We start from the raw sequence: 25,140 nt of genomic DNA, 5'->3' as shown, positions 1-25,140 counted from the left end.
AGTAGGGAAACACTAAAATGTACCTCAGTCATATATTTATGTAATTACCACTACACTTCAAAATGGGCAAGACCTTACAGCCACACTTGATGTCAACAATGTACTAAAATTCATGACATTTACCTTTTCAAAAACATATTGAAAATCTGAACTTGACTTGAAGATGACTGGATAACTCTCTCTCTCTCTCTCTCTCTCTCTCTCTCTCTGAATCTTGCCTCTCCTCCCCACTCCTCTATTCTCCCATCCCCTGACTCTTTCTTCACCTGTCATTCGTCTAAGGGTGAAACTGAAACTCGTTGCGTGTATTTGCTGTGTACTCACGGGAGGTCCAGGAAGTCCGGCCATTCCGCTGAATCCTCTGTGTCCCTTCATGCCTCTGTCTCCAGCCTCACCGGCCTCGCCCTTGTCGCCTCTGGCACCAGCTGGGCCCTGTGACAGAACGGGGGAGAGAGACAAGGAGAGAGAGAAGAAGAAGGGAGAGAGAGAGAGAGAGAGAGAAGAGAGAGAGAGAGAGAGGATGAAAAGTAAGAAGTAAGAAAGATTCAGTGACAGAGAGGGAGAGGGTATGTGTGAGAGAGAGAAGAGAGAGAGAGAATGAAAAGTAAGAAATATCCAGAGACAGAGAGGGAGAGTGTATGTGCGTGTGAGAGAGAGAGAGAGAGAGAGAGAGAGAGAGATTCAATGAAACACAAATGAAAGTACTCATGTGCGTATTGAGGTTTTGATTGAGTAGGTGTGCTGAGGTGTTTTGCTTCAGCTGCGGACTTACAGATAATCCACGAGGACCAGCAGGTCCGGCAGGGCCAGCATTACCAGCAGGACCCTACACAGAGTGAGAGAGATAAAGAAAGAATGAATGAAAGAAAGAGAGAGAGAGAGAGAGGAGAGAGAAGACCAGAGAGATCGGACGTAAGTCTTCTGTTCTAGATCACAAAGTCTTGTGCTTTCTTCTGATCTCCAAAAATGGGTGGAAATAAGTCCAGAATCGAACAGTGATCAGATCCAGGCGTTACTCACAGCCTCTCCGCGCTCGCCATTCTTTCCAGAGGGGCCGAAGGTGCCGGGGGGTCCGGGAGCACCAGGAGCGCCAGGGGAACCAGCGTTACCAGACTCACCACGGTCTCCCTACATCAGACAGTGGAGACAGAGTCAGATACATCACAAGGACAGTAGGGCCTTAGAAGGACAGTAGGGCATCACAAGGACAGTAGGCATTACAAGGACAGTAGGGCATTACAAGGACAGTAGGCATTACAAGGACAGTAGGCATTACAAGGACAGTAGGGCATTACAAGGACACTAGGCATTACAAGGACAGTAGGGCATTACAAGGACAGTAGGCATTACAAGGACACTAGGCATTACAAGGACAGTAGGCATTACAAGGACAGTAGGGCATTACAAGGACAGTAGGGCATTACAAGGACAGTAGGCATTACAAGGACAGTAGGGCATTACAAGGACACTAGGCATTACAAGGACAGTAAGGCATTACAAGGACAGTAGGGCATTACAAGGACAGTAGGCATTACAAGGACAATTTACATGGGGCCTTGGATTAACACTCTTAAAACAAATGTGTCATCCCTATCTGGACACAGAGAGATACAAAAAACACAAGTTGTGTTGTTTTCAATGCATACTCTGTAACAAATTAAAAAAAAAAAAAGGAAACAACACAAACTGTGCTGTCCCTATCTGGACACAGTGATGTGTTAAAATCAACACAAGTTGTGTTGTTTTTAACACATACATTTTAAGAGTGAAACCAGGGGAAATATTCAGTGATAAAAAGCATGTTGCCTGTAGAGTAGGATGACAAGAAGGTGAACATAGAGGAAACTGTACCTTGGGGCCAACAGGTCCATCACGACCAGGAGCACCATCATGACCTTGAGATCCCTGCAGGGGACATGGAGAAGATGGTTAAACCACTAAGATCATCAGCTAAGAAACACTATAAAAAGTACCAAAAGTATAACAATTTACATGGACAGCAGTTGTTCTGTCACGTATACTCCTTCTGCTTGTGCACCTAATACAGGTCGCATCAGTAATTAGCAGATCTACCTTTATGAAAAGCTGTGCTGATTAGGATCAGCTAGTTCAGTGACAGGTTGGAACAACTGTGTGGTCTTTTACTTCCTGGTGTCGGGATGTCCACCTCTGACCACGCGTGGGATATGTGAAATATGTTCCTCATTCCCTAGCCATGACCAATGGCAGGAACAACACAGCCATGGGTCTGTGGCTAACCCTAGCTATTTCAGTGGAGCCTACTTACTTCACGATTAATTTAGTAAGGTATATTTGTTTGAAGATTGAAAGTGTATTAGGCCTACCACAGCATGCTACCTTATCAAATAGCTATGTGAGTGTGTGTTGGTGTGTGTGTTTGAGTATGCCGAGAGATCTCCTTACGTCACGGCCAGCTTCACCAGAGGGACCAGTCAGTCCAGGGGGACCAAGAGGTCCTGGAGCTCCTCTCTCTCCAAGGGGACCACCGGATCCCTGCTTGCCAGGCTCACCCTAGAGGACAAGTAAGGAGAAGAGGAAAGACTCAACATGAGCAGGCTATCTACTGTACCTGAGGCTCACCCTAGAGGACAAGCAAGGAGAAGAGGAAAGACTCAACATGAGCAGGCTACAGTATCTACTGTACCTGAGGCTCACCCTAGAGGACAAGCAAGGAGAATAGGAAAGACTCAACATGAGCAGGCTATCTACTGTACCTGAGGCTACCACGACTAGAAAGGAAACGTTTGGATAGTGGGAAAACCTTACAGTAGCTTCAACTATGTTAATCAAAATGAAAAAAAAAAAATGAAATGAAAACAATCTGAACAGTTTACAGTACAGGTGTGTCCTGTAACCACAACTAGAAAGGAAAAGTCTGGATAGTGGAACATTTTTGCTTCAACAACATTTTTGCTTTGGTGTTAATCAAAAAAATCAAAAACAATCTCCAAAGTTTACAGCACAGTTACTTCCTGTAATTGGTAACTGCATATGGCAAGAAGTCAATAAGGCAATGCCATTACCGAAACGTTGTGAATTCTAAATAAATGTATACGTGCGTAATGGACAGTGTGCGGGATTCTCTTTGACAAGTTTAACCAGACAAGATCCAGACATTTGAGGTCCTACTAAGCAGAGCCGAAAGCGAAAGGACAGGCAGTGATAGCGGAGGTACTAACTCCTGGGCCGGGGAGACCAGGGAATCCTCTCTCTCCTCTCTGTCCAGGCATACCAACGATACCACGGCCTCCAGCAATACCCTGAGGTCCAGAGATTCCCATAGGACCCTGTGGGACAAAGACAGACAGAGCATTGGTCACTACACTTGCTTGTGGCTGGGAAATAATAACTGTGAACACTGATGTGTGAGTGTGTGTGTGTGTGTGTGTGTGTGTGTGTGTGTGTGCGTGTGCGTGTGCGTGTGCTTTGTGTGTGTGTGTGTGTATGTGGTGTGTGTCTGAGTCTTGCAACATGTATAGATATAACAATACCGGTGCTGTATTAAGTATCTACTACAAGCTCCAGTATAGTGCAGTATAAGCAGCAGTGCCGTGTGTGTGCTAGTGTTAGACACGCAGTGCAGTCGAGGAGCGGAACACTCACAGCAGCACCATCGTTACCAGGGGAACCCTTCTCTCCACTAGGTCCTGGGGGTCCGCCAGCACCGGCCTCACCGGGGCGACCAGCTGGTCCCTTCTCACCACGAGTGCCTCTCTGTCCCTCTTTTCCTGCGGGTCCGTTGGGGCCAGGAGGTCCAGCTGCACCCTACAGACGAGAGAGAGAGAGAGAGAGAGACAGAGAGAGAGACAGAGAGACAGAGAGAGAGAGAGAGAGAGAGAGAGAGAACCCAAGAAAAAACATGAAAACATGGAAAATACAGCAATCAACCCAGAACAAACACATGAATGAAGCCAATCGATAGGGCCATGAAGAAGGCTTACGGAGGGGCCGGGAGGTCCAACTCTGCCTGCAGCACCAGGGAATCCAGTAGCACCCTGTCGACATGAACACAAAGCCCATTAGAGATATCCTGAACAAGAACTGCAGTTCTTTTTTTGTAAGCGAGGCTGCAGGAGCAAAAATGGACATCTAGTGACAGAGTAAGCCAGAGGTACTTACAGGAGGCCCAGCACCACCACGGGCTCCCTTGGATCCAGTGGCACCAGCGGGACCCTGTGGTAGAGGTAGAGAAGGACACACACATGTAAATAAATACACAAACGACAACAACAACAATAACAACAACAGCAACAACAACACGTTTCATTTATAGAGCACTTTTCAAGGCACCCAAAGCCTTTTGCAGTGGAGGGGGGACCTCAATAACAACCACCAGTGTGTAATACACACAAATTAAGGCAACATACACAAAAGACTACAACATGCACAACTACTTCTACTACTACTAATAATAATAATAATACACATAATAATAATAATAATAATAATAATAAAACAAGAAGTTATTGCCTGAAATGTCATGTCATGTCATGTCGTGCAAACAATATTGAAACAGGTCAAATAGATAAAGGTAGCCGTGAGATGGGAAATGTGAAGACTTCTGGAGAGAGATAACTGGCTATCTTCATGTGCTTTGTGGGTCACAGGTGGCCTGTGGGTAATGTAGTTCTTTACCTGAGGTCCGGGTCCTCCAATAGGTCCAGCGGATCCGGGGGCACCAGCATCTCCCTTGGGTCCAGTGTCTCCCTTATCTCCCTTAGCACCAGCCTGTCCATCCATGCCCTACACCACGAAACAGGACAGATGCACACAAGATCAATAATAATAATAATCAATTTTATTTGTATTGCACTTTATATTATGGACAATCTCAAAGTGCTAATCAGTGGAAAATGAAAACTACCAGCTCACACAAGCTGAAACTTTATAAAAAGGTAAAACCATCATGCAATACTGAATGAAGTGCTAGCAGAATGAATAGAGAATGTTGCCATTGCTACGTGTCAACTGAATTTACATAATTAACCTTCTTCAGCAGAACAGCACATTAGAGAGGAGCAATGACTGAGAAGATGCCATCTGCTATTAAAGAGGAGGACTACAGGGCAGTGAGAGAGAGAGAGAGAGAGAGAGAGAGAGAGAGAGAGAGAGAGAGAGAGAGAGAGAGAGAGAGAGAGCACTCACAGGGGGTCCAGCGAATCCAGCAGGTCCAGGGGCACCACCCTCTCCACGCTCTCCCTAATGGGGGGGGATTTACAGAGGTCAAAGGTCAGAGAGCTCATTCACAATCACTCAAGCATAAGCTAACAGCACATTAAATGCTAACAACAGTTTAGTTGTTCAACCTACTGTACTGTACAACTCAATGATTTGCTGAGCTAATTAGTTGAATGTAGACTACTACAGAGTTGAGAGGGTTTATTAACCTCTCGGCATAACAGATATCATAGCATTGAATTATTGTTGCTGTTATACTAAAAGATCATTGCTAAATAATCTGGAGATTTAAAATATTGAAGTGAAGAAGGTGTGAGTAGAGTCTGGCGGAGAGAACACTTACAGGGGAACCACGAGCACCAGAGACTCCAGCAGGTCCGACAGGGCCACCCTCGCCCTATGACACAGGAGGAGAACAGGAGGCATGGACATTAGGAACGAATCCAGAAAAGAAAAACTCAAAACTGATTGCTAGTTTGTTACCTACTTGGTGTCTAGTATGCTACTAATATCTGGTATAGCACTACTTTGTCATTAATTAGTATTCTCAAGTGACAATAGTGATGACAAAAAAAGTACATAACATTCCATATTTCATCAATACATGTTTTTTTTCATTTGCTGTAAAATATACATTTACATTTCCAGAGCGACATAATTCACAACGGACTGTCAATATAGAGAATGTTGTCCTTGCCATCTATGTCCTTACCTTCTCACCGGGAGCACCAGAGGGTCCGCTAGGTCCAATGGGACCAGTCATACCACGATGACCATCTTTTCCAGCAGCACCATCGGGTCCCTTGGCACCGAGCTCTCCCTAACATTCAGTGAGAGGAAAGAGATTATTGTTAGCTTAATCCTCTAGGCTCAAGGTTAGCATCTGTGACAGCAATGTGGTATTGACTATCACAGACCCGCATCAAATTGAGACGATCTATGAGCAAGCCTTAGACTCAGACCCATATGTACTGGAGGATATTCCTGTGTTAGTGTTAGCATTAGCCTTAGCTAAAGGCCCACATCAAATGGAAAACTCAACTTAATTTTGTACATCATAGGTTATAATCCACACACAGATACTGGTACACAGACCAATGCCTGTGGCTATGGCTAATGCTAATTTAAGAGATGAGACAATCTCAATTAGATTTGGGTTTGTGGCTTTGGCTAATACCTGTGGCTAAAGCTAAGGCCAAATGCTAATATAGCCTCCAGTTCTGTGAAGATATGACATGATAATTGGTGAGATCATCCCAAAATGAATGTACTCTGATTCACTACAATCTAATCATACACAAGATACACAGAAGAACATTTTTCAAGTTTAGCGCCACTCATGTAATGATGAATAGTCAAAACGAATATAGCTGGTGTGATATGATGTGTTTGGCCCCACAATAGACATGGGCCAGGTCAGTCAGCTGTAATTCTGGGGTAGGCTTTGTGTCAAAGTGTAACCAAATGTCAGGAATTTGAGAGGACAGCCTTCTGTTTCCAGCCTTCTGTCCCTCCCACTTGCCTATCCCTTCCAAAAAAGTAACTGCACCACTTCAAGAGTCAAACACAGCAGCTTTCTGAGTATCAAAGGCCGTTTTGGAGGCATTATTTGGCAAAAATATTGACAAAAGTGCATTCGACTAGATAGTGCTGCATTGTACTGCCCTGTGAATGCAGACATGCAATACTTTGGACAAAATATTGTTGTATTGCACTTTACTTCAGAAAAACAATGGAATAACTGCAATTTTTGTCCCATTTTGGTGAGGGATGTGCTCTCCTTCTAAAATCTGCCTATACGCAGTAGCAGGGGTGAACGTTAGCCCCTTGGTACGCCCGTCCCTAACCACGTCACCACCATTAGTGGTGGTGGTCAACCCTTGGTTGTGGGGAGTGTACCTATTTTCCCCACTTTGTATGGGACCAGGGAACATAGGACCCTTTTTTTATTTTAAAAAGGGTCCTATGCCCCCGCTTTTCCCAAAAAAAGGGTCCTATGTTCCCCGGTATGTATTATGACCAATTTGGGGAGAACTTGGGAACCTAGGACCCAGGGGGAATATACAGTAGGGATGACCCCTTGGTTGTGTGTTGCTGGCACACATGCTCACCCTCTCTCCTCTGAGTCCGGGCATACCGCCAGCACCGCGCTCTCCGGGCATTCCCTGCAGTCCTGGGGGGCCACCAGCACCTGGGGCACCACCAGCACCAGCCTCACCCTACAGAGAGATGGGGGGGGGGGGGGGGGGCAACAAGGGCAGTTAGCGGGCAACCAATATAGCCACAAAATACAAGAAGGAGGTGAAGATGTCACAGCTTTTTTTTTTTCATTATTTTGGTAAGATTCTGCATTTACTTGAGTCTTTGATAGCCATTATACAAAATGTCTAAATATTTCCACATTAACCTTCCATGTTTTTTTCTTTTTCCTTTTCTTCTGTCAACGTACCTTAGCACCATCAGAACCTGGGCTGCCAGGAGCTCCACGGGCACCAGCAGGGCCAGTAGGGCCGTTGGCACCGCGCTCTCCAGGGAAGCCTCTGTCGCCCTGGGGAAGAAAGTAGACACAATGCCCCCTGTTAGCAATAGCATGGAAGAATGTCATTCCCAGCAGGATACAAGGATACAAGGAGTTCTATTTGTCACATGCATATCATTACTACACTATAACAAGATCACTTTGGGGGGTGATGTGATGTATTTTTTATTTCTTCATTCTTTTCTTTTCTTTTTACTTACTCTTGGTCCAGAAGGACCGCTGGGTCCAGCCTCACCGGGCATACCCTGTGTCAGGAGAAGAGGAAGAGAGTTAGCACATACGGCTAATGATTAAGACAAATGCAATGCATGGGATAAGAGCCCAGCTAGCATGGCAGATTCCATAAAGGATGACCAGCAGGCGTGTGTGTGTGTGTGTGTGTGTGTGTGTGTGTGTGTGTGTGTGTGTGTGTGTGACTGATTGCTGATGGCTAGCACTTGTGCAAGTGTGGTGTGTGATAAATGAAGTGTGTGAGCTCTGCTGTGAGGGTTCTGTGTGTGTGATAGCTGGTGATTTTGACAAAGTTATGTGTGTGTGTGGGGGGAGAGAGAGAGAGAGAGAGAGAGAGAGAGAGAGAGAGAGAGAGAGAGAGAGAGAGAGAGAGAGAGTTAGCTCTGCTATTGGACAACTCACCTGATCACCGGCCTTGCCAGGTTCACCACTGCTTCCCTGAGTTCCAGGCAGACCCTATAAAATACAACAAGAGGGAACACTTAGTTAGTGAGTAAACAACTTACAGTATGCATTTCACAAACAACAGGTTGAGTATGTGAGAAAGTTTTGTATTATGAAGGGGTGTGTGTGTGTGTGTGTGTGTGTGTGTGTGTGTGTGTGTGTGTGTGTGTGTGTGTGTGTGTGTGTGTGTGTGTGTGTGTGTGTGTGTGTGTGTGTGTGTGTGTGTGTGCATTGCATCTACCTGGAATCCAGGTGGGCCTGCAGGTCCTCCCTCACCCTTCTCTCCAGCAGGTCCCTGTGGAACAACAGGAAACAGGAAGTGACATCAGCAAAATTGTTGGAGGAAGAGTGCTTTAGTTCATTCAAGTGATACTGATTTAATATTAAACAGTTCCTTGGCTCCTATCCTGATTTTTAACACTATTAATAATTCATTATTAATGTTGATAGCTTGTTTGTTTAATTTGAATATGTGAAATGTGAGTTCATGTGTGTATTACATTATTTCAGGTATTTTGATGCACCATTTATAAGAAGGTTTGGCGTACAAAAACGCCTCTCAATTTGAGAGTCAGAGATAGTTCAGACGTGGTATAACTTGAGATGCAGTAGTAGCAATAGTTTGGATAAATGTACTACAGTAGTTGCTATCGGAGACAATGCCCGTGGCATGTCCAATAGCGAGCGTCGAAACAGGAAGTGTACTTACAGCGGGGCCAGGGGCGCCAGGAGCGCCAACATCACCATCTTTGCCAGGAGCACCCTTGAAAGAAAAACAAAGCACAATATTTTACTTTGACCTATCATGCCAATGGCAATAAAGCAAATCTCTTATGCTTGAATAACTGACAGACGCTGGCACAGTGACACTCAACATGTGTACCTTAAATATTGCGGCGAGGATAGTTCAGGTAATGGAACATTTACATTTATTCATTTAGCTTTGACTTCAATTCAGGAATTACAGTATCATTACAACATTATTCGGTCACGCTAGTTCCAAGGGAATGGAAATACGACACTTACAACAGCACCGACAGCTCCAGCAGGTCCCTTCTCTCCAGCCTTGCCACCCTCACCCTGTGGAAAACCAGAGGTCAAAGGTTAAGACCTGGGTCCTGGGCCATTACATGTTCGTACTACAGAGAGTATGGTAAGCTATATTAACATAAGCATATTAATACTAAACAGTTTAAATAATAGTAATTTTAAATAATACATAAATATTCCTTTAATTTATTAACTTTAGTTTATTAATAGCAATGACCCAGATTGCTATACACTAAGAATGCCATGGCACATACATGTTGTTGCCAATTACATTGAAACAAACTTAATGGTTTACTTTCAATCTTCAATCTCTCAATCCCACATGGGCGATTAAAAAAAAGTTCACAAGAGGTGTTGAGTACTGTTCTTACATTAAAACAGTATAGTTCAGATCAAGGTGTGGAGTACTGTTCTTACTTTAACACAGCATAGTTCAGATCAAGGTGTGGAGTACTGTTCTTACTTTAAAACAGCATAGTTCAGATCAAGGTGTGGAGTACTGTTCTTACTTAAACACAGTATAGTTCAGATCAAGGTGTGGAGTACTGTTCTTACTTTAAAACAGCATAGTTCAGATCAAGGTGTGGAGTACTGTTCTTACTTTAAAACAGCATAGTTCAGATCAAGGTGTGGAGCGATTTATTTTTTAAAACTGCTTTCTAATAACAGTGCTGTGTGAAATGTGTGAGATGGAGGGACTTACTCCGGGTCCCTTGGGGCCGGGGAATCCCATCACACCAGGCTGACCTCTGGATCCAGAGGGGCCAGGGGGTCCAGCACGGCCATCTTGTCCTGGGGCTCCCTATCAGAGAGAAGGACAGCGAAACATGAGCGTCAGATAGGCGAGGGTGTCAGCAGCATTAGGCATTAGACGTTATCAGGAAGCTGTTATGTTATTGTACCATTCCATTGTTCTCAATGTGAGTTGCTATGGTGACTGTTTGTTTGTACTTACAGAGGCGCCAGACTTGCCATCGGGTCCGGGGGCACCAGGGCTACCAGTCATACCCTTTAGGGCAGAGGGAGGACACAGATGTTAAAGCACGCTGATTACAGCACACAAGACAGGAACAAGAAACAGTCGGCAGAGATGTACAGCAGCAATCGTGGATACGTAGATGAATAGAAGAGAGATGAAGAGAATAGGCCGACTGTGATAAGATGGGAGGAAGAAAGGCAAAGTAACAAGACAGAATAGCTGATAGATAGATAGATAGACAGACAGATAGATAGATAGATAGATAGATAGATAGACAGATAGCTGTGAAGGTGCACAGCGTGAGAAAAAGGACACAATAAGAGGGAGGGAGAGAGAGAGAGATAGAGAGAGATGTATGGGCAAGGAGAAATCTATCAGGTCAGAGGTCAAGTGATGTCTCCCTCACCTTGGATCCGGGCATGCCAGGCTCTCCGGGACGACCGGGCTCACCAGTTGCTCCCTTGGCACCCATGGAGCCGGGGTTGCCACGCTCACCAGGACCTCCCTAGACACACAGAGAGGGAGAGAGATGGGGGTCAGATACAGGTCATTTAAAAGACACTGGAAGCCTGATGAAGGCCTCAGTAAAGCACAAAAACAAGGTGAGCTCATTCAGGACCCTGGACAGCTCCCTCCCTTCGCCTCTGTCAGTGGCAGTAAGACCACAAAGCACAGCTGCCTAATGTGTCTGTGTGTCTGTGTGTGTGTGTGTGTGTGTGTGTGTGTGTGTGTGTGTCTGTCTGTGTGTGTGTGTGTGTGTGTGTGTGTGTGTGTCTGTCTGTGTGTGTATGTGTGTGTGTGTGTGTGTGTGTGTGTGTGTGTGTGTGTGTGTGTGTGTGTGTGTGTGTGTGTGCACTCCTCAAACTATTAACACTAGCTGACTGATTTGTGGGAATGGCACTAAAATCACCAAAGACCAATGGGATCGATGGGTAAAATCATTCCACCAATGAGCAATCAGTTCTATCCATCCATGTCTCTATGGATCTGGGTGGTCAGCTGAGCTTACCTTAGGTCCACCAGTTCCATCAGCACCAGGGAAACCACGAGCACCAGGACCACCCTGTGGGGAGCAACATACATCATTAATTCTCAATCATCAACTCAATCAATTAATCAATCAACCAATCAACCAATCAACCAATCAACCAATCAACCAATCAACCAATCAATCAATCAATCAATCAGCCAATCAATTAATTAACTAATTAACCACTCAATGCAGCAATTAATCATTTGAAATAAACAGATATAATTCACAACCAATAGCTTATCACCAGTTAAAGTGAGTCATTTATATTTTAGTTACCAGGACACATCAAATCCAATTAGATGCTAAATGATTGAAGGGATTAGGTCTATGGAAGTAGCCAAGGTACAGTAACAGAACAAAACAAAAAAACAAAAACGAAACAAACCATATACAGCAGTGGTTCTCAAACTTACCATCTCAGAGAACAACTGGCTCTCCAAGTACCACCATTATTAAAATACAGTAACGTAGGCCAATTTAGATATATTTTACATTGTACATACTGTTTTGCATTGTTTTGTTTGTTTAAATGTAATACTTTTTCATTTTAGATATTTTTATATCATTTGAAGGGATAGTTTGTTTTCATGAACTAAAGCATCTTGGAGACTCTCAGAGTACCAAAACAGAGAGTCCGCGTACCACCACCAGAGAACCACTGATATACAGGGTGAGCAAGCTGTACAGTATGTGTTTTTAGGGTACACGGGGTCACTATGTGATAGAGGAGGTGATAGGGAGATGGGGGGGGGGGGGGGGTGCGTCTACTTACACGGGATCCAGGGGCTCCCACAGGTCCAGCACCACCAGGCTCACCACGAGCACCTCTCTTGCCCTCCTCACCGGAGGGGCCAGCAGGTCCCTGAGATCCAGCTGGGCCCTGGAGTGAGTGGATGGAGAAGCCGAGAGGTCACGAGAAGGTCGTATTAAGGTCAAATGAAGGTCAACGGAAGTGAGGTCAAAGGTGAATAATATGTATATATATATACTCACAGGCTCTCCCTTGGGTCCAGCCTCTCCCTTGTTACCGGGGGCACCGACATCACCCTATAAGGACAGAACATACAGTAGCCAACCGGTTTAGCTTCAGTTCAAACACACACACACACACACACACACACACACACACACACACACACACACACACATCACCCTATCAGGACAGAACATACAGTAGCCAACCAGTTTAGCTTCAGTTCAAACACACACACACACATACAAATCATGTCCATTTACCATAACTTCTTTAGTACGGCTAGATAGCTATGAACAGGGAGGTGCAGAACAGGGGGGTAGAGAGTTGCGGGTTGATATAACAGGTTGGATGGGGCGTTAGGGGTGATAGAACAGGGTGGATGGGGGTGTCAGGGGTGATAGAACAGGGTGGATGGGGGTGTCAGGGGTGACAGAACAGATGATGGGGAGGTCGGGTGATATAACAGGTTGGATGGGGCATTAGGGGTGATAGAACGGGGGAGCGGGGAGGTGAGGGGTGACAGAACAGGGCAGATGGGGGCACTTGGGGGGTGATACTCACGTTGTTACCCTTGGGGCCAGGGGCACCACCAGCTCCTGCTCCTCCTGCGGGTCCGCGGGGTCCGGGGAAGCCAGGGGCACCAGCAATACCAGGGGAACCCTGTAGGGGGCGCACAGGAGCGGAGGAGCACAGCTCATCAGAATAGGCATAAAAGGCATACAGTACAGAGCACAGCTCATCCTAACATTCTAATGGTTATAAACACAACGCTGATGCCAGGGGGGCATTCAACATGTGGACGGTCTTATTTTGATTTTTATATTGATTTTAATGATTTTAATGACCACACAGCCAGGCTGGTGGAATTTGTTCATGTCATTCATAATTCATAATGGTTTGATAACAGCTGGATCAATGCTAGAAGAGTCCTCTCGGTTGAATTGCCAATGAAAAAGTCAATAATTAAAAATACATAATAATAACACAGATTACACCAAAAATGAATGAATAACAATAACACTTACAGTTGCACCCTTGGCTCCGGGGCCACCATCAGATCCGGGGTTACCCTGTTGGACAGAGGGGAGGAAGGTTATCGCATTTAGAACGGGTCAAGGTCAAAAGGTCAAAGGTTAAAGGTCAGCTCCGAGTGGGACTTACAGCGGGTCCAGATGCACCAGCGGGTCCGGGGTTACCGGGCTCACCACGAGAACCGGCGGGTCCCTCAGAACCACGGCTGCCTCCGGGGCCAGTCTCTCCCTGCAGGGCCACAAGAGAGGCATTAGTGTGTGTGTGTGTGTGTGTGTGTGTGTGTGTGTGTGTGTGTGTATGTGTGTGTGTGTGACTGTGTGTGTGTGTGTGACTGTGTGAGTGTATGTGTGTGTATGAAGTGAACAGGTGCTTCAAATAGAGTTTATGGTGGGGGAAGCGGCATATATACACAAATGTCTTTATTTTAGGATAAATCCAAATGTAGGATAAAAGGTGTGTGTGTGTGTGTGTGTGTGTGTGTGTGTGTGTGTGTGTGTGTGTGTGTGAGTGTAACCTTACCTTAGCTCCAGCAGATCCAGGGAATCCTGGGGGTCCTGAAGGGCCAGTAGGTCCCTATAATAATGAAATAAAATAAAAAAAATAAATTAAAACGCTGAAACCAACAGCAACTAGAATATGATACTGTATGAGGAAACATGCACATTCATCTCAGATAAACTACTCAAACTAGATGACTAGTAGCTGCACCATATAGCTGTTAGCCATTATGCTATATTGCTATGCAATAGAATCATAAGAATGGTTCAAGCTCAGGAAAATGGCTAGAGTTTCATTGGGCTTCTACTGCCGAGCTGTTTACTGGCTGTGTTATTGTGTTATTGTGTTGCTTGTTGTTGATGTTTACTCACAGGGGGTCCACCAGCACCACCATTGCCATCATTACCACGAGCACCCTACAACAAATAAACAAACAAACAAACAAATTAACACATGTTTAAATGAGGAGCTGTAATGCAATACAACAATGTGGCAAGGTGTAAGCACCAAAAAGAAAATAGAGATGAGAGGTTATGCCTTAATTAACATGATAGTACATCTAAGGCATATCGAGGAGTAGGCGCTTTGTCTTCCTGTTCTACAGGAAGTGACCTCAGAAGCTTTTGCTACATCTTACCACACTAAGCTAACGATCACAGTGCATGGGCTGAACAATCTTGTTCAAGTTCTCCAGATATGTCCACTTAATTGATAAGAGATAAAAGCTTTGACAAATTCTTCCTCTAACATTCTCCTCATCGTCCAAAAGCGCAATTACATGTAATAAACTACTCATGAGGTTTATAGTACACCTCTTTTTTTTAAAACAAAAAAAATACCAAGCTCAGCATTAGCACGTCACAGTGCTGCTTCAACTGAGTTAAGTTATGAGTTAAGTTATGTCAGTGTATGTTGTCAAGTTTATTACATATATACACAACACTGCACATGTACTACTCACATACGCACATAACTCAGTCAAAACAGCCAGATGATTTGACTGGCCGGTGCTGAGCATGCCTAAGTATCTCCCTTTACAGTGCATGAGGCGGATTGGAAACTGCATCTGTCTCAGTGTTCACAAGAGTGAGGTATCACTCTCCACAGCACGAGGTCTACTTTACAGCTACTCCACACGCATGGAGGCACACACTGACTGAACGAGACACAACACGCTCAGCTCAGCCTGCAGAATCAGATTACCTGTATTAGGCATCACCTGCAACATACATATCTATTCTCAAAAGATTCAGCAGTAATATGTCTTGTGATATCTCCATGTACTGTATAATCTCCAAATACACTCGAAATCCCTAAATATAGTGTGTCTTGCTTGTAATGGATTCAAAGATATGCCACCCACCCTCAGACATGCTTAACATGCCGTAGCTGCTTATGAAATGCTACATGTGTGTCCTTGAGAAGTTTTGGAAGTTGTGTGTGTGTGTGTGTGTGTGTGTGATCATGGAAAGAGGATTGTGGGTAATTGGACTTACAGCAGGGCCAGGGGGTCCTGGGCGGCCTCTCTCGCCGGGCATACCGCGTGGTCCCTGGAGGGAGGGACAAGAAACACACACGGGTCAGAGTCAGGTGGACACAGAGAAACGGGAATCAGAGAGAGACATATAAAGATAGGGTGTGAGAGAGAGAGAGAGAGAGATAGAGAGAGACAGAGAGAGAGATAGAGAGAGAGAGAGAGAGAGAAAGAGAGAGAGACACATATAGAAATAGGGTGTGAGAGAGAGCGAGAGAGAGAGATAGAGAGAGAGAGACACATATAGAAATAGGGTGCGTGAGAGAGAGAGAGAGAGAGAGAGAGAGTTAGAGAGAGGAAGAGAGAGAAAGAGAGAGAGTGAGAGAGAGTTAGAGAGAGGAAGAGAGAGAAAGAGAGAGAGAGGGAGGATGAGAAGCTTACCATGGCACCAGCAGCTCCATTGTCACCAGCGGAACCACCCTCTCCCTAAATCACAAAACACACACATACAGACACACACACACACACACACACACACAGACACAAACACACACACAAACACACAGTCACATGAGTTACATGGATAACCCCGTGTATTTCAGCCCCAAAGCATTTCACACAGGCTCTTTGGGATTGTCTTGTTCATCAGTTAGCACTGTTCACTTAGTTTCTCCGAACTCCACTGTAGAATGACACATTTGCACTCAGATACTGTCCAGTTGCTATGTAATGCACACCCTCCTTTGATTTATCCTCGGCACTTCTTGGTGAAATTTTCACTAATTTATCACTATTCATAATAATGTTAAATGATAATGTTGCTCATTTTGCTGGAGTCGGAATTATACCTTAGGTCCAGCCATGCCAGCGTCTCCCTTGGCTCCATCAAGACCGGGGAATCCCTGGGGAAAGACAAGACAAGGTCAGACAGAGGTCAAAGGGTCAAAGTGTCTGGGTCGTGACCTTTACTGGGAAAGGTCAGCAGTGTGATTATGGCGTCATATCTGGACTTACTCTGTGTCCCTTGATTCCGGGGAGTCCGGGGGTTCCTGGGAATCCACGAGCACCCTGAGGAGAGGAGAGAAGAGGGAAGAGAACAACTCAGGACAGGGCCATCATACGTCCTCACAGACGTTACAGGGCAGCCATTTTGAATGTAGTTTTTACTGATGGTAGTACGAGCTATCATCCAACAGACATGAGGAACTGTGTGTGCACATGATGATGATGATGATGATGATGAATGGTGAAGAAACTGAGGTGTGCGAGTGAGAGTGTGTCCAATGTGTGTGTGTGTGTGTGTGTGTGTGTGTACGTGAGTGTCTGTCCAGTACTGACAGAAGAGAGGAATGATCTATTTTGATTGGTCGCTCATGTGTGATGCTCACCTGAGGACCAGCGGGACCGCGCTCACCGGGGCGACCAGCCTTGCCAGCCTCACCCTAAACACAAACAAACAAACAAACAAACAAACAAACAAATAAACATTTAACCCACATTACAAGCCGCATGACATTTCTCTCTGACTGGGCTTCATGACTGTATCACCAAGCTATTACAAGTGCTACAACAGCAGAATAAAATGACTTGTTTCATAAAGACAAGGCCATAAGGTTACTAAGGCCATATCTAACCAACACGTTCAGTATTAAGATATGCATGTGCCATAGGTGACCAAAGGTCTGTGATAAAAGGTTGACCTGTACAAGACAGAGCAGGTGTGTGACTTACATCATCTCCGTTCTTGCCGTGAGGACCGCCAGGGCCGCGAGGACCCATGGGACCCTGTGAGACAGAGAGGTGAGACTCAGGTGAGACAGAGCGGTGACTCAGGTGAGACTCAGGTGAGACTTGAGTGAGCGTCTATGCCGACAGGGCTCTTCAAACATGTACATTAAGCCATAGTATGATAAATGATGTTAAATAGAAAGATAGGAAGAGAATAAGATTGTGTGACTGTAAGACTGAGATAAACTACCTCAGTGTGTGTCTGTGTGTCGGGGGAGGGTTTAAAACAGGAAGTGATGTTAGAGTAATTGCAAATCAAGTAAATCTGGGTCACTAAAGTAAGTAAGGGACTGTGAGGGCAGGTAATGTCAGTATAGGTAAGGTAAGAAACCGTTGGGTGAGAACAGGTACTATGAGTCAGGTAATGCCAGTTTAGATAATGAAAGTCTGTGTAATGTGATATACTGTAAGCTAATGTAAGTCTGAGTAATGCAAGTTTAGATAATGTGAGTCTAGGTAATGTGAGATAAGGTAATGTAAGTCTGGGTAATGCCAGTTTAAATAATGTACCAGTAACTCTAGGTAATGTTAGATAATGTAATGTAAGTCTAGTTAATGCCAGTTTAGATAATGTAAGTCTAAGTAATGTTAGATAAGGTAATGTAAGTCTAGGTAATATAAGTGCATATACAGGTAATGTGCAGGTTAATCAAGGTTAGATGGGACCAGGTAAGTTAAGGACAGGTAATGTGTAGGTTAATCAAGGTTAGGTGGGACCTGGTAAGTTGAGGACAGGTAATGTGTAGGTTAATCAAGGCTAGGTGGGACCAGGTAAGTTGAGGACAGGTAATGTGTAGGTTAATCAAGGTAAGGTGGGACCAGGTAAGTTGAGGACAGGTAAACGATGATACTCACAGGTGCACCAGGCTCGCCGGGCTCACCAGGGGGTCCAGTGAAACCCTGAGGTCCCTGAGGAGGAGAAAGGTGATCACAGATCAATCAGCCATCAATGTCATCACTGATCAATATCATCACTAATCACTGATCAATTAGAGGCAATGCTTGTGAGACCCCTCTGTGCGTCTAACTGGCTGGAAAGGGTCTGGACAGAAATTATTTGCTCAGGAATATCTCAGAGGTATCTCAGAAATATTGACCAGCCCCAGCAAGTGGTGTCTGTCTGAATAGCTAAATCGATCCCAGCGTATGATTTTGACTTCTTAACTTCTCCCACTGTCCTCTTGCTTGTAGTTAGGATGGACACAAAATGTTTTTTTTTTTTTATAGACACGGCACAAAACAAATAATCTAGAGGACAGGCTATAAAACAAGAATAACTCACTGCATAGTGTTGCTGTTCGCTGTGCTATCCCGGAACTAAACTCTCTACTCAGCATCCTGTTTTATGTAAAAACTATTACTCTAATCCCGCCTGCTACACTGATGTCTGTTTACTCTTAGCTGAGTCTTCCCATCGAAACGTCCGATTTCCAATGGGTTTCCAGCCCTTAAGTGCTAAACAAACTGACAGATATTTGTTTGGTCTGTCTTACTATTATACACAAGTTTGCCACAGCAGCCAAACACATCTTATTCATCACGTCGATGCACCATGAATGCCTAAGGCCTTATTTGGTGAGCCTTCGCCACTTCTTATCTGAATCAGAGATGAAGCAGGGCGCTTTAAATAACTGATAACTGATAGATGGGCCGCTGCGTGAAGCAGGCCAATACATTGCATCAGAAGGAAGAAGAAGAACACACTTACGGAGGATCCGCTGGGTCCTGGAGGTCCACGGGGACCCATTGGGCCCTATGAAGAGGGAGACAGAGGGGAAAACAAGGGGGAGAGAGAGATGGGTGGAGAGGGAGAGAGAGAGAGAGGGGAAAACAGGGAGAGAGAGAGAGGGAGATAGAGAGAGGGAGAGAGAGAGAGGGAGGGTGGGAGATAGAGAGGGAGAGAGAGGAAGAGAGAGGGAGAGGGGGGGTGGGTTGGGAGATTGAAAAGACAAGTTAAACACATGGCAATCCAGGAGAAGAAGGCACAGTGACATTAGGACTGGGGGAGATGAATGGATAAGATCAAAATTCATGTATCATAAGGCAAAAGACACTCGTCATAGCTCAAGGGCTTCCTGTGTAGATGTGGAAAAAAAACAGCAGCGCATTCGTGTGTGTGTGTGTGTGTGTGTGTGTGTGTGTGTGTGTGTGTGAGAGGGAGGGGGGAGTAGAGAGAGTCAGACTTGATATTTACTATTTTATCAGGCTAGTAGAGTGTGTTAAAAGATAAAGGGGTTGTAATTGTTGGTACTGTATACAATTGAGAGTGTGAGTGTGACTAGACATAAAAAAGTAAACAGTAAACAGTGTTGTCTATAGTAGAGAAGTGTTCAGTGTAAACCTAGCTGGAACACTTTCATTAGTTCAACGGGTCAAGGCCGGTGATTGTAATACAACAAGGCAGCAACAACAAACAGGCAAAAGCATTTCAAAACATTACAACGCTACAAAGCTACCAAGTCCAGTTTGGTTCAAGAGCTAGCTGGTGAGACTAAGGCATTCTGGACACTGTCAACTGGTACCCCAGTGCCCTGAATAATACAGGGTGACACTTGGTAGTGAACTACAAAGGTCACTTTCAATACCAAAACAAAATGGAGAACATACAGTAGGGAAGAGCTAGAGCTATTGATCTGAGTGAAAATGGGCAGCAGCTAGACTAACTGTGAATACCAAATACGGGCAAAGGGAGTGAAGTCCTTACCATTGGGCCAGGGACAGAGGGGCCGCTAGATTTGTCTCCGCCATAGGACATCTGGGAAGCGGTACGGAAGTCCTGTAGAGCAACACACACAGGGCATCACAATCAGAAGCCTGGATACAAGAGTGAGCTAAACAGTCATACAAGAATGATGATACAGTTCAATATTATATACCTGAGCATATGTTCATGAGCTGCAAGATGCTTTTTATGCATTCAAACTTGTGATATTAGTCTGAATTATTACTTTTAAGAATGAATATATTACTTGAATCCTGGTATGTATAAAGCCCAGCACAGGCTGTGCTTCCACTGCAAATACTGCACGTATTGTTGCACTAATGCATAAGCATAATAGTTTGCATGATTGTCATTGGCAAAAGAGTTGAGAATTGGTAAGAATGGTCTTCTTTTTCTGATGCGGTCATGTTTGTATTGATTTACTATTACTCCTTTATTACTCCTTTATTAGCCTCACGGCTATCGATTACTACTGTCTTGAGTGACTGCTATTGTTGTATGAATTACCAATCAGCATGCTCAGTGTGTGCAGTATGCTGTTGGCTGTTGTTGGGAGTTTTCACAGAAACATGCCTGTGTAACTCTCCCGGGAGCACATGTCTGAGAAGACCAAAATGGCCGCCGCCTGAGAGGCAGGTCAATATTGGCAATAGCGTTATTCATATCTATGTACTGTATGACCAGGGCTCCCTTCCTGTCACCTGAAGGGATGTTCCTTCCTGGATTTTAAAGTTGTACACAGCACAGCACTCAGAAGAGCCAATCAGAGGAGACATTTTTCCTTTCATTCACCAGACTTACGGACTGCACTTTTGACATGGATATACCTCCTTTTGAGGCTTTGAATGTGCACAGCCACACACCCATACACACACACACACACACACACACACACACACACACACACACACGCACACACACACGCAAACTAACACACACACACACACACACAAACTAACACTAACACACACACACACACACAAACTAACACTCACAAACCAACACACACACACACACACACACACACACACACACACACACACAAACTAACACACACAAACTAACACACACACCCCGTACACAGAGTTTTGGAGGAGAGTTCTGCTACTTACTCCACCGATGCCAGGAGGTCCAGGGGGGCCTGGGGGGCCTGGGAGTCCAGGCTGGCCGGGAATACCATCGTTACCGGGATCTCCAGCAGGGCCCTGCGCAGCGGACGCCGGGAGAAGCAGGGGAGGGAAGAGGATCGGCACGCATTAGGTCATCGCTTACGGTCACTCCAGTCACCGGTCAACTCTCACCGGCCTGTACAGCCGGGATTCATCTCGCGATAACGATCAAATACTGTACAGTACGTCCTGTTGCAATTCCTTCGTAGGTTGACTACAACCAGACTGCTATAATGCGCGGATAGATAGATAGATAGATATGGATAGATATATACTGTAGATATGTTGTTCATAAAGGATGTCTAGGTAATACAGCCTTAATGCAATGGGCCATCGCGCAATCAAAGCATAGTCGCCACATCACAGATCCGTTTCTTTACATTCTGTATAAATTAGCTTTACACCGTTGATTACATTGCAAAGTCACAGAGGTCAAAGGTCACTAGGGCAAGCGTGATGACATCATCATGTTGATATTTTTCCGTTAAAGGTCTCAAATCATGACAACATGAATTATGCAACGTAACACAAAGTGCAATCTATATATCCGACTGCTGAACACTTATGATTTACACTACTAGTGTTTACAATCAGTAAACAAGTAGAGCGAACATCAAAATGTGATCATTTCCATTCAAATTATTTCTATTAATCTCTTTATTGCTTAAAAGTCCAGGACTACTCCAGGAATATATGTAGATTAAGCAAGGCTTGAGAAATCATTGCTATCAAGTGTCATAAACATGATGGGCTGGTATCCCTTACAAACATTACTGTAGGCCTCGCCCTACACTGAAACAACCTTTCAATAAAACTCTCCACTGACATAGAAGCTTTTAGTCCAGGACTGGGTTTGATCCATACACCAGAAACCAGCCATACAAGCCCAAACAAGAGTCCAACGCACATATTCAATTATTTTTACAATACACTCCCTAGGCCATCTATAAAGAATCTAACACAGGGCCCTCCCGTGATACTGTATAGTAAGCCATCTGATACAGTATGTGTGTATATTACATATTTATTGCTTTAAAACATGGAAGCATAAAGTCAAACTTACGGGGTCACCCTTATCTCCGGGAGCAACTGGCACCTCAGGCTGTAAACGAAACACAAAAGCATTCAGCATGTGTGTGTGTGTGTGTGTGTGTGTGTGTGTGTGTGTGTGTGTGTGTGTGTGTGTGTGTGTGTGTGTGTGTGTGTGTGTGTGTGTGTGTGTGTGTGTTGTTGTTGTTACTACTAGATATTAATGAGAGTTCCAAGTTCATATTTGGTGTCATGGTTACTAACCTCTTCGGTGGGGAATGAGTCTAAGGGGAAAAAGAAAAAGAAAAGAGTATCAGTGTCTTGAAGTTATAACTCAACCATTATCATTCTCAGACTGTATTGATTTAAAATGTGTCTATGTTCCCATCTGAGACCATGTCAGAAAATAATGATATGCTCATCTAAAAACATTATCAAGTTGATTGAGTTTGGTAGGCCAAATCAATCAGAAGCCAAGCCAAGGCATCTTTTTGTTTTTTTCAATCCAGGCTCAAAAACAATGACCCAAATAAAATCCAAGGATTTGGTTCAGGTCTTCTTGAGGAGTATCCTTGCCAAGTCCCCTGTTCCATGTTTTTTCCGTCTGTACTGTATATGAGGGTGAGTGTTAAACTCGTTTCCTCACAGGTTTCCCAGGTACCATTCAGACTACCTTTGGGTCACCTGAAGGGCAGCCGTGCCAGTCTACGACCTGAGAAGGAGGTGGGGGTGGGGGGCTGGGTGGAGTGTTTTGCTGGCAGGAGTTGGAGGGGAGGTGGGGTAGGGAGTCGGGTGAAGTCGACCAGCAGTACCTTCTGGGCAGATGGGGCAGCATTCGCCGTCGGGGATTTCTGGGTTGGCGCAGTCGGATGTATCCTCGCAGATCACTTCGTCGCACATAACGCTTCCGCTGTCGCAGACGCAGATCTGGCAAGGCTCGGGTTTCCAAACATCTTTGTCGTTGTACAACTGGCCGTCCAACGTACAGCTACCGAATGTGCCTGCGCAGAACAACAGCAAAGCGTGAGTCACCTGTGTGTCTGTGCACACCTTCACGAAAGGTAAGTAACATGAGTGCTAACATCGATGCCATGACTTTGAGTGTCATGACATCACCGTAAAATTGATTTCGAAACAGGCTTGAAGAATCACAAACAAATTGTAAAAGTTGAACAAAACAGACAGCAAATATATATTTTAATCTCGACACAGGCTGCAAACTGACGAAGGTATTCAGGGATCAAAGCCAACCATTGCCTCTACTTGTGTAGGCTACCATAAACCACTATGAAGAGCAGGGAGCCTAAGTGCCAAGCCATTGTGAGAGTTTAAATAAAGGAAAAATATATACATATTAAGCATGTTTCATTTTTATAACGTAAACTAATCTATGGAAAATAACTGGAGTTTCTTTTCGGAAAACGAGAAAAAACGAAGGCCATGTAGTTGGGAGGAGTTGTGCCTAATTATATAGGTTAAGACAAACCCTTGCAGTATCAAATGCAGTCGCATGATGGCGCCCCAGAACCATAATATGATTTTGAGTCACAATGCCGCAGCTCCAACTTGCGACTGAGGGATGTCTAGACTGTTGCAAAGCAGACGTAAGAAATTCCGTTCAACTGTGCCATATAGAACAGATGACATATTTCCACCAAAAGGGAAAATTACTTAGGAAAATGAAAACCGACAAAAAAAGGGGTTCCAAACGAACTATAAGAGAATGTATGCATTCAAAGCGTCAAATCCTAATCCTATTCTTTATTTTTTGAAAGAGAGACCCTTGATGATGACATCCAGATGTTAAAGTCGTTTTTATGGAAACATATTGGCCTATGAGTCTTCAGCAGATAAACAGACGTAGGCCAATAAGATCTAGTTTTTCCTCCCTATAGACAGCAGTTTCTATTCCAAGAGTAAACGACCAGGATCTTTAGAAAATAGAAAAGTCCAGTGATTTGTCAAATGGCCTGATCTATGGTATGTCTCCATCCCTTCTGCATCCCTGGAGAAGCGCGTTCACGCTGACTGCAGCTGCGAGAATTTCCTTCGCTCCAGGACACCAGTCGTGCACGAGCAGCAGGCGCTCAGAACATGTAATGGCACGCAGAGGCGCACTCTCAGCCTCTCGGGGGAGAGAAAGGCGAAATCCATCACGTAACGCCGAAAGAAGTGAGGGTACACGGAGACGGAAAAAAAAAGTTCTGATCAAGTGCGTATCTTTCAAGCCACGTTTAAGTTAAGAGAGAGAGAGAGGGGGGAGCTTTAACACACTTTTCCCGATTTCAAGCGCATTTTCCCCTCAAAAGGTTTCTCCTTAGGTTCTGTTCAGCATCATTTCAAAAGCGCGTAACAAAAGATATACTCACTCTCGTCCTCCTCTCCTTGCGCTCTCACCAAAAGTACCGTTGCGGCGAGCAACAGCCCTAACCGAATATCCACAAAGCTGAACATGACTAAATATTAGTCATGTAGACTCTTTGAGGCAAGGGGAATCCTGTTTTTTTCTTCAGCACCAATCATGCACGGTAGGGTCCGGTCTGTACAACTCCAATCCAGACCCCTAGCAGAAACTCCCTACTGCTTAAACAAACGGGTGGCCTAGGCTTTTATATGCCAATGTTTTGGGGAGGTGCTGCGAACGTACCAGATAACTTCTACATGTACAAGTCAAAAGTCCCTCCTTCGCCAAGTCATGAGGCCGCCTTTAAACATGTCGAGCAACTCCATGCACTCCTCACAACGTGGACATTTTTACATCAAATCAGAGCTAATGGGGATTCTTTCTAGACAAGAATGGACACATCTACAAAAATCCAAAAGGCAGCAATGGATATACAATTTTTAAAGATCGCTTTTCTGCGGATATCGTTCTTTTACACAGTCGTATTCAAGTAATGTTAATATTAAATATTTAATGAGACAAAATGATGACATGGTCTTTTGGCACGTTTATTTCCAACTATAGCACGCGTTG

General features: G+C 44.6%; 1 protein-coding gene across 1 annotated transcript in view; it reads right to left on the bottom strand.

Moving 5' to 3' along the window:
* The window catches only part of col1a1b (collagen, type I, alpha 1b), a 29,519-nt gene extending 4,778 nt beyond the window's left edge, over positions 1 to 24,741 (bottom strand). Inside the window, exons 1-45 of the mRNA XM_062526642.1 lie at positions 24,533 to 24,741; positions 22,976 to 23,164; positions 22,428 to 22,447; positions 22,198 to 22,236; positions 21,078 to 21,170; positions 19,948 to 20,019; positions 18,952 to 18,996; positions 18,099 to 18,152; positions 17,187 to 17,240; positions 16,844 to 16,897; positions 16,470 to 16,523; positions 16,304 to 16,357; positions 15,897 to 15,941; positions 15,478 to 15,531; positions 14,353 to 14,397; positions 14,003 to 14,056; positions 13,613 to 13,711; positions 13,477 to 13,521; positions 13,013 to 13,111; positions 12,469 to 12,522; positions 12,248 to 12,355; positions 11,452 to 11,505; positions 10,849 to 10,947; positions 10,419 to 10,472; positions 10,167 to 10,265; positions 9,440 to 9,493; positions 9,123 to 9,176; positions 8,655 to 8,708; positions 8,372 to 8,425; positions 7,939 to 7,983; positions 7,649 to 7,747; positions 7,311 to 7,418; positions 5,912 to 6,019; positions 5,543 to 5,596; positions 5,167 to 5,220; positions 4,657 to 4,764; positions 4,141 to 4,194; positions 3,963 to 4,016; positions 3,625 to 3,786; positions 3,201 to 3,308; positions 2,425 to 2,532; positions 1,852 to 1,905; positions 1,021 to 1,128; positions 773 to 826; positions 325 to 432 (exon numbers count right to left, since the gene is read on the bottom strand). Of these exons, the coding sequence (XP_062382626.1) occupies positions 325 to 432; positions 773 to 826; positions 1,021 to 1,128; positions 1,852 to 1,905; positions 2,425 to 2,532; positions 3,201 to 3,308; positions 3,625 to 3,786; positions 3,963 to 4,016; positions 4,141 to 4,194; positions 4,657 to 4,764; positions 5,167 to 5,220; positions 5,543 to 5,596; positions 5,912 to 6,019; positions 7,311 to 7,418; positions 7,649 to 7,747; positions 7,939 to 7,983; positions 8,372 to 8,425; positions 8,655 to 8,708; positions 9,123 to 9,176; positions 9,440 to 9,493; positions 10,167 to 10,265; positions 10,419 to 10,472; positions 10,849 to 10,947; positions 11,452 to 11,505; positions 12,248 to 12,355; positions 12,469 to 12,522; positions 13,013 to 13,111; positions 13,477 to 13,521; positions 13,613 to 13,711; positions 14,003 to 14,056; positions 14,353 to 14,397; positions 15,478 to 15,531; positions 15,897 to 15,941; positions 16,304 to 16,357; positions 16,470 to 16,523; positions 16,844 to 16,897; positions 17,187 to 17,240; positions 18,099 to 18,152; positions 18,952 to 18,996; positions 19,948 to 20,019; positions 21,078 to 21,170; positions 22,198 to 22,236; positions 22,428 to 22,447; positions 22,976 to 23,164; positions 24,533 to 24,617 (3,324 nt within the window). The 5' untranslated portion in view covers positions 24,618 to 24,741. The remainder of the gene's footprint in view (positions 1 to 324; positions 433 to 772; positions 827 to 1,020; positions 1,129 to 1,851; positions 1,906 to 2,424; positions 2,533 to 3,200; positions 3,309 to 3,624; positions 3,787 to 3,962; positions 4,017 to 4,140; positions 4,195 to 4,656; positions 4,765 to 5,166; positions 5,221 to 5,542; positions 5,597 to 5,911; positions 6,020 to 7,310; positions 7,419 to 7,648; positions 7,748 to 7,938; positions 7,984 to 8,371; positions 8,426 to 8,654; positions 8,709 to 9,122; positions 9,177 to 9,439; positions 9,494 to 10,166; positions 10,266 to 10,418; positions 10,473 to 10,848; positions 10,948 to 11,451; positions 11,506 to 12,247; positions 12,356 to 12,468; positions 12,523 to 13,012; positions 13,112 to 13,476; positions 13,522 to 13,612; positions 13,712 to 14,002; positions 14,057 to 14,352; positions 14,398 to 15,477; positions 15,532 to 15,896; positions 15,942 to 16,303; positions 16,358 to 16,469; positions 16,524 to 16,843; positions 16,898 to 17,186; positions 17,241 to 18,098; positions 18,153 to 18,951; positions 18,997 to 19,947; positions 20,020 to 21,077; positions 21,171 to 22,197; positions 22,237 to 22,427; positions 22,448 to 22,975; positions 23,165 to 24,532) is intronic.
* Positions 24,742 to 25,140: the final 399 nt, after the last annotated feature.

Source organism: Sardina pilchardus, chromosome 22 (assembly GCF_963854185.1).
Source record: "Sardina pilchardus chromosome 22, fSarPil1.1, whole genome shotgun sequence".
NCBI classification, from domain to species: domain Eukaryota; kingdom Metazoa; phylum Chordata; class Actinopteri; order Clupeiformes; family Clupeidae; genus Sardina; species Sardina pilchardus.
The sequence above is the reverse complement of the archived record's forward strand: the minus strand, read 5'-3'. Positions and strand labels throughout refer to the sequence as shown.